Source organism: Montipora capricornis, chromosome 3 (genome assembly GCF_036669925.1).
Source record: "Montipora capricornis isolate CH-2021 chromosome 3, ASM3666992v2, whole genome shotgun sequence".
In the NCBI taxonomy this organism is placed as follows: Eukaryota; Metazoa; Cnidaria; class Anthozoa; order Scleractinia; family Acroporidae; genus Montipora; species Montipora capricornis.
Window position 1 is genome coordinate 44,609,600 of NC_090885.1, and position 13,473 is coordinate 44,623,072.

General features: G+C 37.2%; 1 protein-coding gene across 1 annotated transcript; it reads left to right on the forward strand.

Annotated features, from left to right (window-relative positions):
- The first annotated feature begins 2,460 nt into the window (after window positions 1-2,460).
- Window positions 2,461-4,721, forward strand: LOC138040378 (uncharacterized). Its single transcript, XM_068886112.1, has 2 exons — window positions 2,461-3,246; window positions 4,608-4,721. Exons 1-2 carry the CDS (start codon window positions 2,461-2,463, stop codon window positions 4,719-4,721), a joined length of 900 nt encoding a protein of 299 aa, XP_068742213.1.
- Window positions 4,722-13,473: the final 8,752 nt, after the last annotated feature.

Consider the following 13,473-nt stretch of genomic DNA (forward strand, 5'->3'; position numbering starts at 1 on the left):
TTAAGGTGACAGACGGAATAAACAGTTTTGTCATGAGGCCTAATGACATAGATGACAATATGTTGCAAGACATTGCACAATGTTACAGCAAATACAAACCAGAAGATCTTGAATCAGACGTTGAATCCGACAATGAATCCGCCAGAGAACAGTTTTACCGCAGGTTTGGTGTCGATAGAAATGTGGATTAAATATTCTTTCGGACCGAAATCATTTAAAAGAATATTATCTCTTTCTATATTATGGAGACCAAAAAAAGAGGTCCAAAAAAACAATTCACCGACAGAGAAATTCAAGAAAAAAAAAACAAATATGGCCGCGAAACTGAATGGTATTGTGTGATATGCAACAATGGAAAGAATTATGCCATGAGGGGAAAACATCAGCATCTTAAAACCGAAAAACATAAACTGCATATGAAGATTCATGAATTAGAAAATAAATAAATATATAGTTTACAGTTAAAATCAATCGAGCCACGGTTGGTTTCAACTAGCAAAAAACCATAAGATACTTAAGAAGACATTACTTGTTATAAGATATAGAGATGAAAAATAATATCTCAGCTTATAGTATGAACAAGAGTGATTTTGAAAATCTAAGCAAAACGGAATTAATCCAAATCATAAAAAATTTGACTACCAAAGGCGAAACAAGAGTTGGTCCCCGACGACCAATACCAGCACCTCGCAAGAGTGTGCAGCAAATGGTGCAAAATTATGAAGAAAACATAATTCTTCCTCCACCAGAGTTCCGAGATGGATACAAACCAGTGGCCGCGGTAAGAACAAAAATACCGGTTGCCGCTCCAAGAACCAAAAAACGACCCGTTCCATTACCGAGGACCATAATACAAGAAACGAACAAAGCTTTAAAAGGGTTCACAAAGAAATCAACATAAAAAACAGCAAAGACCCACTTATGCAACTGCAAAATACAAGAAAGGCTGTTGCCATCCATATCAAAAAAATATTGAAATCAATGAAAGGTCTAAAATTTATTGAAACACTTAGAGTAACATTTGAAAAGCAAACAGGGCGAGAAGAAAAAATCATCAAAACGGCTTATTTTAACAGTCAACCACAAACAATAACAAATGACACACAAATCGAACTGGCTTTGTCTTTGTCGAAACAAGTCATACTAAACAAGATTGCAGTTTGGATTTCAGAAGGATCTGGTTGGACTATTCAATCTGTTGAAAATCATTATATCAATGTGGTAAAATACGAGCCAATGAAAGGATCTTCTTATATAAAACTACCAAATGAACTCAGAAGTGCAAAGGGATTGATAAACATAAAAAACAGTGACAATGAATGCTTCAGATGGTGCCACATAAGACATTTGAACCCTCAAGACAAAGATCCTCAAAGAATAAAAAAATCAGATAAACAACACGTAGACAACCTAAATTATCAAGGCATTGAATTCCCTGTGACAACCAAACAGTACAACAAAATAGAAAAACAAAATGAGATCAACATCAATGTTTTTGGTTATGAAAATAAACAAAAATATCCAATCCATGTCTCAAAAGAAAAGTATGAAGATTGCATGAATCTGCTTCTCATAACAGAAAATGAAAACAAGCACTATGTATTGATAAAGGATTTCAACAAGTTTATGTACAATCAAACGAAGCATAAAGAGAGGAAACATTTTTGCATGTATTGTCTTCAATGCTTCACTTCTGAAAGAGTGTTGAATAATCATAAAGAAAACTGTATCCAATTAAATGGAGCACAAGCAATTAAAATGCCAACAAAAGATGATAACATACTAAAATTCAATAATTTCCACAAACAACTACCCGTTCCATTTGTAATATATGCAGATTTCGAAGCCATAACTGAAAAAATACATGGATGCCAACCCAATGATGCTAAATCATACACAGAGGCTTATCAGAGACACACAGACTGTGGTTATGGGTACAAGGTTGTTTGTTGTTATGATGATAAATACACAAAACCAGTACAAATTTATAGAGGTGAAAAAGCTGTTCACAAATTCATGGAAAAAATGTTAGAAGAAGTCAAATATTGCAAGAATGTAATGAAAAAACATTTTGATAAGCCATTGAGAATGACTAAAGATGACGAAGACAAATTCAAAAAAGCTGACAAATGCCATATATGTGAAAAAGAATACAATAAAACTGATGTGAGAGTAAGAGATCACTGCCATGTGACTGGTCAGTACAGAGGATCCGCACATCAAGATTGCAATCTCAACTTCAGAATAACTGACAAAATTCCAGTGATATTCCACAATCTACGTGGGTATGACAGTCATTTCATAATGCAAGAGATCGGTGAGACAGTTAAAAATCATACATACACAAACAAGAAAGGTGAAAAGTGCCAAATGAATATAAATGCAATTCCCAATAACATGGAGAAATATATGGCCTTTATGTTTGGTAATCATCTGACTTTTATTGACAGTTTTCAATTTATGAGCTCAAGTCTGGATAAACTGGTGAGCAACCTGCCAAAAGAAGCATTGATATATACTTCTCAAAAATTCAAAGGGGACAAACTTGGTTTAATGTCACAAAAAGGAGTATATCCATACGACTTCATGGATAGCTTCGGTAAATTCAATGAAAAGCTACCACCAAAAGAAGAATTTTACAGTATATTAAATGATGAGCATATCTCAGATGATCAATACAAACATGCTCAAAATGTATGGAACACTTTCAATCTAAAAAATATGGGTGAGTACCATGACTTATATCTCAAATCTGACATCCTTCTATTAGCTGATGTGTTTGAAAACTTTCGAAAGACATGTCTGCAATACTACAAACTAGACCCCTGTCATTATTTTACATCTCCAGGTCTTTCATGGGATGCTATGTTAAAGATGACTAACATTAAATTGGAGCTTATGACTGATATTGACATGTTTCAGTTTATTGAAAAAGGAATGCGTGGCGGAACCAGTTATATTGCTAACCGATACGGTAAAGCTAATAATAGATACATGAAAACATATGATGAAAAGGCGCCCTCAAAATATATCATGTATTTAGACGCCAACAATCTGTATGGTTGGGCAATGAGTCAATACCTTCCAACTGGCGGATTCAGATGGATGACTAAAAAACAAATTGACAAAATAGACTTATCCAAGTATAAAGAAGATAGTAATAAAGGTTCGATATTAGAAGTTGATTTGGAATATCCCCAAGAATTACACGATCTGCATAATGATTATCCGCTAGCACCTGAAAAGGTAAAAGTCAACAAAGATATGCTTTCTAATTATTGCCAAGAAATAGCCGATAAATTTAATGTATCAACTGGTTTAGTTCATAAACTGGTACCTACGTTAAGCAATAAAGAAAAATACGTACTCCATTACAGAAACCTTCAATTATACACAGATCTTGGTTTGAAAATAACCAAAGTCCATCGAGTACTAGAGTTCAATCAGTCCGCATGGTTGAAGCAATACATCGACTTTAATACTGAAAAAAGAACTAATGCTAAAAATGCTTTCGAGAAAGACTTCTTCAAGCTCATGAATAACAGTGTATTTGGAAAAACAATGGAAAACATTAGAAAAAGAGTAGATGTCAGATTAGTGACTGATAAAAACAAACTATTAAAAATGGCTGCTAAACCAACATATGTTAGCAGCAAGATCTTTAATGAAAATCTAGTGGCAGTGCATAAAATCAAAGAAACACTAACCCTAAACAGGCCGGCATATGTGGGTATGTGTATCCTTGATCTTAGCAAGACACTAATGTATGATTTTCACTATAATTATATCAAACAAAAATACGGCAGCAAAGCAAAATTGTTATTCACAGACACAGACTGCTTGACATATGAAATCCAAACGAGTGATGCATACCAAGACTTTTGGAATGATAAAGACAAATTCGACAACAGTGATTATTCTCAAGATTCGCAATATTTCGACAAGACAAATAAAAAGGTAATCGGTAAATTCAAAGACGAGGCAGCAGGTATACCGATCACCGAATTCGTTGGATTGAGATCAAAAATGTATTCCTATATGAAAGACAATGACAAAGGTGGAAAGATGGCAAAGGGAATCAAGAAAAATATTATTAAGAAGAACATCACTCATGAAAATTACAAAAACGTACTGTTCAACAGCAAACAAATGCAACACACCATGAAAACGATCAGAAGCAACTTGCATCAACTTGGGAGCTATGAGCTTAATAAAGTATCATTATCCTGCTTCGATGACAAGCGATATATTCACAACAATGGTATGGCAAGTTACGCATACGGTCACTATAAAATCCATTCTACCTCGCCACGGCATAGATTCGCAGAAATATAAAACATATAGATTTCCAAGAATATGAGACCGAAAATGACCACGCCCATATTTGGCCACGCCCATGTGATGGAAACCATCGATGGAAGCCATTAAATGGAAAGTAGTATGAGTTGGGGCGTTTAAGCGCATTTTTGCAAAAATGCGTTGAAACCCCCAACTCCTATACTACTTCATGAAGTTAAGAAACTGAAACTCCATGTTCTCCAAACGTTTCTCACATCATAGTCTGCAACCTGGTAAACTCTAAAGATGAGCAGCAATTTTCATTACAGAATGTAAATCCGGTCTGCGCTAAAGAGGGCTTTACAAATGATTCCGATCCGTGGTCACTTCTATTAGTCACAGAGGCTGGTTGGATGTCTTTGTCTACAAGTAGTTTGGATTAATAGTGGTAGTGGAATTCCTGTATATACAAATGAATTCCTGGAATTTCAATTTGCAGGGTCCAAAAGAGATCCTCACGGTCGAATCTGAGGTCAGTCTTCTTTCTCAAGTTTTCTACCAAATAATCAATTTCTAGTTTATCCCTGTCCAAGCTGAACATACGCAGTTCACGAGATAGCTGTCAGGTGTATGCTTGAATCCCTGGAGTTAGGGTCACCAAGATGACAGATCAATTCCAGGAGACACTACACATTACCAGCCGAAGGGATTGCAGCCGACGTTGAATATAGGACAAATTCAAGAATGGAAAGTAGCACTTTTGGTAAGTCGAATGAAATAACATTTTTAAAAATCTCTTTCCTTCAAATTTCCCCAACCCAAAACATCCCGCTGATATACAGGAAAGTTTGCAAAAGGAGTTTTTCGTGTTTCGGCGAGAAGAACACGTTCCCAGTAGATATTGTGCTGAATGAAGTTAAACGTGGTTGGTTGAAGAGGCGATGTTTGTGGTGATATTTTGGAGCCATCGAACAACAGAAAGAGGTCCTTAGGCGAATAAATTACACTGATTACCGTCTGATTCCTAAAACTCGGATATCCGACGATACATCGGAAACAACTTGACATATTTGGGTTCCCGTGAATAAACGGATTATCGAGCAAATTAGCTACGCGCACTACGCATTCAATTCGTACCCGTAATTTGTCAACCTCGTTCCCAGGGTCTCTCTTCTCTGCCTCCCTTGGTCGTTGGAAGAGAGACCCTGGTTGCGGCTGGTCACGTGACCATCAATCCATCCAAAACCGCAGGGTGGGTGGGTACTCAAGTACATTTGGTTGAGAGGACGATAAAATACCATCCCGGGGAAGGTGAAGTTGAACAATTGTTGGTTTCAAAATGGCGCTCGAGTTTCTGAGATGTGTTCAGAAGGCGCTACTTTGGGCTGCCCGATGACGATATTATTTTGAAAGTGAAACAAGTAATTTGCCTGGAAAGTTTATATTTAAAGAAAGATCTAGTTGCTGTTCTTCCTACCGGCTACGGGAAATCCTTAATTTTCCAAGTTCTGCCTCGATTGTTGAGGGAAAGAAAGGAAACACGTAAAACACGTCGGAAACAAAGTCTGTTTCACCTTTGAACGCTTTGATGTATGATCAGATTTCTAAATTGAGAGCGAGAGTAATGCTTTCCAACGGAACAAAGAGTAGTTGGAAAGCGTGTTCATTACGGTTCGTAGCATTACTATAATTCAAGGTATTCACATTGTTTCTGAAATAAGGCTTCACATATTTTGAACAATTGTTTCGTATTTACTTTTTGTTCATGATTATGTAACTGCATATATTATATGCTAATTATTTGGTATAAAAAGTGGAATTTCTAGTTTTCACTATCTCGCCTTCTGGACAGCCACCAAGAACTGTATCCTAACTTTATATTAGTTAGAAAACTTAAAGCTCTAATCCTCGGAGCTGAAATGCGTTGCATTCGATCGAGGAATACGTTCCCGGTTTTTTCCCACTGTGTTTTTACCCCGGGTTTTCGTATCGGGCAACGTATCGCCGCTGTATTTTCCGTAGGTTTTTTCCTAGTTTCCTGTTGTGCGAATTTTTTCACTTATGTACTGCCCTTGCACTTAAATTTTTTGACTACGGTTATCTATATAATACATTTCGTCCAGATAGATACATTTCTATGTACATTTTTCAGGCTATTGTCAACTATATTCGCACTTGCACATTGATGTTCATGTATTGTCAATATGGTTTCACAAGCTCGTTCACAGTGTAAGACTATGTTGGTTAATAAAGCGCTGGTCCTGTCTGTCCGAAGGCACCATGCACGAGTCACGCACCAGATTATGTTGTTGGTGTTGTCTAGCGCCGGCGCGCTGGGTGCGACGGGTAGTAATGAAGTGTGGAAGCAGCGGTGCTAGGAGTAAAGAAAGGACTGGACTCGACGCTGATTCGCCGATTATTTCCCAGTGGGAAGGAGTTGAGTTGTGCTTCGACGGGGAACTTCAGAGCCGTTAGGGAACGAGTCAGCTATGAACGTTTTCTCAATTCCACTTCGCGATAATAGCACCAACAAAAAAGCCAACAGATCGCCATCGTTTTTAACTTTCCTTCCCGCCTGATCAAAGATGTATGCTATAAACTAGCATGGTACTGGTCAGATTGGTATACATGGAGGGGTGGACGTACGGTCGATGACGTCATGGCTATAAACCAAAATTTCTCGCATCGATGGGTAACCATATTTTCTTAACTATATGCTTAACGATTTGAACAAATTGAAAAGAAAAGGAAAATTAAACATTTCGCTGTAAGAAATAGCGAAAAAGTATTTTGGGAATTTGACTCTATTATTATGCAAAACTTATTATTATGCTACAGTGTTTTGTGCAATCAAAGAATCTGGGCTTGGTATTTAAGTGGTAGCTACGTGTCTTCTGAGGGGGCTATTTACCAAAGACATCTACCATAGCACTACAACAACAACAACAGCAACAACAACATCTTTATTTCTTGAATTACTAAATTACTTACAGGTAGAGGGGCCTGCAGGTAGCTATTGCTAATCTTAGCAGATCTGTTTATTCAGATTACATAGAATTTTTATTAGTATTTATTTTGTTTTATTGCTGAGTGCAAGCGAGCGCAGCGAGCGCGCAGCAACACTAATCTGAATGGTTAGCTGTGCTCCTTTTGGCCGAGAAGGACTGCGCACGTATGTTTTGTGCTTTCCTTACTCGATTTATCCTGGCCAGCGATAAGAGTCTTTCAGCTCCTTGAATTATATGCTAACTCTGTGATGTTTCGTAATGGACGGCCCACACAATTGATCAGCTATTGACAAAAGGAGATGCTATGTACCATTAGGCTTTTCAAGAGCAAACCGTTCCAGATACAGAGACAATCTCGCTGACGTAATTATCCGATGGAGTACGCTGGTCAGCCATTATTACCCTTGATCCCAACTTACCAGACCAACCGGCAACCGAAGCACATAATCAATCAACTACTAGGGTGACAAACAATGAACTACCAATGAATTATACTTGCAGAAACAATTGTCACTGTAGCATTTTACTTTTGATAAAAACGGCTAGTTTTATAGTGATTTACGACACCAAAACAATATTGTGTACTATTAGAGCTACACATTACGCAAAGACAACTTGAATCTCCCGGAAAAAAAACCCAGCTTAGTTGCCAGTTACGGAATAAAGCACTGTGACGAGTTACTGCACTACAACACATACGCAATGCGTGCCTATTTTGATATAAAAACTCTGAATTTCGATTTTCAGCGAAAGATTAATGGCAATCGATCGTAAAAACACTAACATTTCTGCAGTCTCTGACTTCTATGAATCAAGGGGAAAGTCATAATGTCCTGTCAAAAGGAAGAAAGTGATCACGTGCTGGGCAACCACAAAGGTGCACGTGATCACCTTGTGTCTAGGTTCTTGTTTACGTTGAATGAACTGCAAGCTACATCAGGAAAAAAGTAATCGTTCGCTTTCAGAGTTAAACAACATTTAACTGAATATTTACATTTCATCTGTCGGGTCGGGAAGCCTTCTTTGTCGGTTTATTGACCCGAGTCCCGTTTTTTATCTGGAACACTGTTGATCAAACTCTTCACTGAAGAACCATTTCTTTCAATAATGAAGCAAAAAATGGACAAGCTTTCTTTCAAATATTTCTTGAATAACAAGAATTAGTCAAATTTCAGAGTTGAGTACAAATAATATAATTATAAATAGCCAGAAAATTATAAAGACACATCCATTCAAGGTGTTCGATTCCTTTTCTGACATCCAACCCGAAAAAGCAGACCCGCAGACCTAGAAAACGCAGACCTAGAAAATTCTTAACTCTTAACTAAACAGTGTTTTGCAAAGTTATGGTTATGCCAAAAACAAAAATCAGTTATTTAAGGCAAGCTAATGGACCTATGGGAGAACAAACCTTCTTCAGCAAAGTATACAAAGAAGTACCATTGCATCAGGCAGAAATGCATCATAAGTAATTTTCTTTACTTTAACAGCAAATATTTAGAAATACCTGATGAAGTAAGGGCCAACCGAAAGAAAGCGCACAAAACACTCATTCATGTTAACTGTTTACAAACGTACACATCACGTGAGTCGTCACATGGCGTCCCTGTGCATTGCAGCTTAGTAAAACTAGAGAAACTTCGTTTAATACTTAGTGAACTGGACAACACTAATAAGTCTTAGTAAAGGCAAATGAAAGCTCACATGCGGCTTTGTTAGGTTTATACCGTTGGATTTATCATTTAGCATTTTTTACCCATTATCACCAATAACTGGTTCAGTTGTTATTGCAGTGTTTAGTAAGAAAAACTGAAACGTCGTAGCAAGCACGAGTAAGGCGATTCTATGAATTCTAGCATAAATGTTTTGTTAGTGTATCTTAAGGAGGCTCAAAACCAGTTTAAACACTTTCGAGAAACTGTACTATTTGGAAGGATTGAATCTACCCAACTGTTTCACTTAACGGAAATGTTATGACACCATATAAAACACCAATGAAGGCTTGACAAGATGTACTCATGTAGGTTACCATGGCAACAAAAGAGCCCTCTGAAAACACCGTATATTTTTCCTTGAAGCGCGTATTATCTCAAAAACGAACTCGGTGACCCCCATTTTTTATTGCTGGAGAGTGATTAACACGCCAAGATAAAACTCTCTGCACACCTTCGCAATTGAAAAATTTTGAAGTGGCTCCGAATTCGCTAGAGAGAATTTTTTTAAACTTTGCACAGAGTTTCTTCTTAGCCCGCTAATAACTTCGTTTTTGAGACATAAGCGCTTAAACACAAAATATAGGGAGTTTTTTGATGATTCTTTTATTGCCATGGTAATTTATACATTACGTTAGTATCTGCATCTTGTTAAGCAATCATTGGTTTTTCATATGGTACCATAACATTGCCGTTAAGTGAAACAGTGTTGTAGAGTTGATCCGTCTCATAAGGCATTCCCTCCAAATTGTCGAAACCCGTTTGAGCCACCTGAACAGTAAAATGGCAGAAAACCAGCCGGTGCGAAAAATATGACAGTAAAAGAGAGAAGTTGATATTATTGATGTTGTTGTGTATTAACCAGTCGAAAATCGTTGTATAGTGCCACTGATGAGTAAAAGAAATTTTCATGTTTTACAGTGCCACTGAGTAAATGGAACTTTTGTCTAACTACATTATACCCCCGATTTCCCTATGATTATCATGATATTATCACCCTATACCCAAGATAATAAAAGCAACGGTGCCCTAACGTTTTGTCAAAGTTAAATTTCTGCGTGCGCCATGTTTTGCTGAAAGATATTAGTTTATCAGACTAAGAATAAACCATTTCTAGCGATCTAGCGACATGTTTTCAACACAGGTTTTGAGTTTCATCCGCATAAATCACAGAGGCAAAAAGTCATTATATTATTCGTCACTGAACTGAATTGGAGAGAATTTAGTACGTAATAGTGATTGCCAAGGCAATGTTATTTTCTAGGTCTGCGTTTTCTAGACACTCCTGAAAAAGTTACCAGAGAATTTGCCGTTTGATTTCATTGTTCTCCATAACACTACAGTTAGTAAAATATTTACGAGAATTCGACGAAGAGGTAATATGCGACTAAATTTCTTGTGTGCGTTGCCACATTTTTGACAGAGAATATTAAATTATAAAAAAATATTTCACTGAAAGCTCGTTAAAAATCTTTATTTTTGGGCGTTCATTTGAGCGAAAAATCTCACAAAAACCCTTTCCAACGTAAAATTGTGAAATGGTCTCAAAATATTACAAAATTAGGTATAAATCTGGAGGAAATAAGTTAACAAGGCCTTTTTAGCTGTATTTACGTGTGTATAGGCAGGCGTTTGGCCAATTTATAAATTCAGCAATTCAAATGCTATTGGAAATATGCCTAGTGGTGATCATTGTGCTGTGTGAGGTTGTGACCACAGATTTTACACGCCCAGGATTAATAATGACGTTTTGTCGTGGGCTAGAGCTATTAATCGTGACCAATTCAAGGTTTCGATGAAAACAAAGGTCTGTCAAAAAAAATTTGTACTAAGTTACAGAACCTCTGAATGTTCTACACCAACTTTGTACATAAAAGAGTATGATTGTGAGAGTATTGAAACCTCAAAGACCTGCTCCAAAGAACTAGTATATGAAGATGACTCTTTTGTATTGGTCGAAGTTGGAGCTTGACAAGTTTGCTTGGATCCGTGACTTTAATATTTGTAGATGGTAGCTTGACAGAAGAAAAAGTTTGTTTATTAGCTGAGGCATATGAATTCCCGGTGTTATCTAAATCTATTGAAACAGAGACTGCTATATTCTCTGGAAGAGGAGCAGAACAGAACAGCTACCTCGAGGCAGAAGGAGACTGAAATGGTTTGCTTGAGCATAATCATCGTAATACATTTTAAAGAAACTGGACTCAGCGTTTGTAGAAAATAGTAGCGGTTCAAAAATCGTTGGATTTTTCTCAATCAAACTAGAACTTAACCTTGGATTTCCTCATTTTTCTCATCCCTCATTTCATTCCTCCAAAGAGCAATAGCTCTGTAAAAAACAATTTCCATATCCTCTGGCAATAGCTTCTTTCCTTTGACTCGTTTGAGGAGGTAAATTTCCAGAAGCCATAATTCGTTTACGCAAGACGTAACTAGTAAGAAAACAGCCAAAACACTCGTAAATACAACTGAAAAGGCTTTATTGGCCGTTTTTATACTAGCCTGAGACGCATAATTCGTCTGGGACGAACTTGGGCAAACATTTTTTCTGAGTCTGTTAAATTCGTCTTGAATAAAGACGGGCACACGACGCATTATGCTTCTGGACGAAGTATATACCTTACCCGGTCTTTGAAGACGCACTAAACTGGATAGTTCGTCCAGACGAATTATGCGTCTGGTGCCCGTCTTTATACTAGACGAATTTAATAGACGCAGAAAAAATGTTTGCCCAAGTTCGCCCCAGACGAATTATGGGGCTCATATAGATCATCATGTCTTTACTCTAGACGGATAACATGAGAGACGCATAATTCGTCTAGACGGAAGACCATTACTCGCTGCTTTTAAGATTCCAGATGTATATTCTTCACCGCCTGTCTTGTTTATCCAATTTACGTTCCATTCTTGAGCTCCATAAGAGCATAATTTTGTTTAAACAACGTTACATCGACTTCGACGCCATTGCAGGTTAATTGAATATTCTACTGTGCCTACCGGATGAAATCTACACATTTTTACTACCCCCTGAAACCTACCAAAGATACGCGTAGAAGATTCTAGGCACAAAGACAATATTTAGCAGGGGAGTGACAGGGAAGACCCTATTGCGCAACTTTTCAGATTTCGGACACAGGAAAAATTAAAAAACCGGAAAAATGCCCCTCGGTTTTCGAGTGGATTGCCATATGGCAACTCAGTAATAAGTGAAGGGTCTAACTATTGATCCATTTTATATAACGCCAAATAACTTTGGGACATCATTACCAGCAATAAGATGTGAAACCTTAAGGTAATTCCCTTGAAATTGTTCTACTATCAAACTTTTTCGGAAACTTGGCATAATTAACATTCATGATATGAACATTAAAAAAAAACAATAAAAAAATGGGGTCACCGTGCTTGTTTACGCGTCAGCAGGCTCTTAAAATGGGGTATTTTTACTGTTTTCGCGTTAAAAATTCGAATCACCTTCATACAGAATTAAGTCTTGGTTACTTAAAAGACACAAAATTTATTTTGAAAATAAAGCTTCTTTTATTTACATAAGCAGTAATGCTTCATTTACGCCGACTTTGATTTCCTGGTTGTGGAAATAGTGCACTTTTTGGGACAGTTCCGTGGTTAGCTTGAAGTCCTCGCCTTGGGTAAAATACACCCAGTACGGAACTGTTTTCCAAAAAAAAATTCATGTTCTACTATCAAACTTTTTTTCATCTTCAAATATGTTCTTTATTAGACTGTTCTTCGCAAATACCTGGAAAAAAAATCGGGGTTCACCGTGCTCGTTTGAGAGAAAAGGAGCATTTATTTCGCTATCGAGTTTAGTTTTAGCGAAATCTCTTACGTTTTGTATGCGCACGTGCTCATGTGCGCGCGCTAATGACGCGAAAATCGTGCGCGGTAGGGATGCGCAATGCAATACTAAGGAATTACCTTAACTGCTATATAGGATGACATATTATCACGTGACATGTCAAAGTTGTTTTTAGCACAGAAATCTTCTCAGCAAAAAGGCAACACTTTTTATCATTTTCCGGTGGCTCGATTTACCGTTTTGATGGTAACACTATTGGATATTTCAAGATAATTTTAAATAAATGTCCCAAAAAATAAATCCTTTTCCATAGGGGACTGGGGACTAGAACAAATGCTGTATATTTCCAAAACTAAAGACATATGTAACAAAGGCCAAGCACAGTTCACATCATTCTGACCAATCTAATTGTAGGGCAGTTAAATAAATTTTAGCATAAAATGTTAACAAGTCACGTGAGCTCATTTGCATACGTCATCCACATCAATATAAAACCTTTTCTGACGTTATTAGTCTTCGAAAAGCTTAGGTTGTTATCACTAAACCTTCAGAAGTTGGACCACCCCCTTAAGTTTTTGTGCAATAATTTGAAGCCAGGTCGGGGCCCATGCCTTAATTTACTTGGGTAGGAGGCAAACACTTGACAGACACGGCTGCA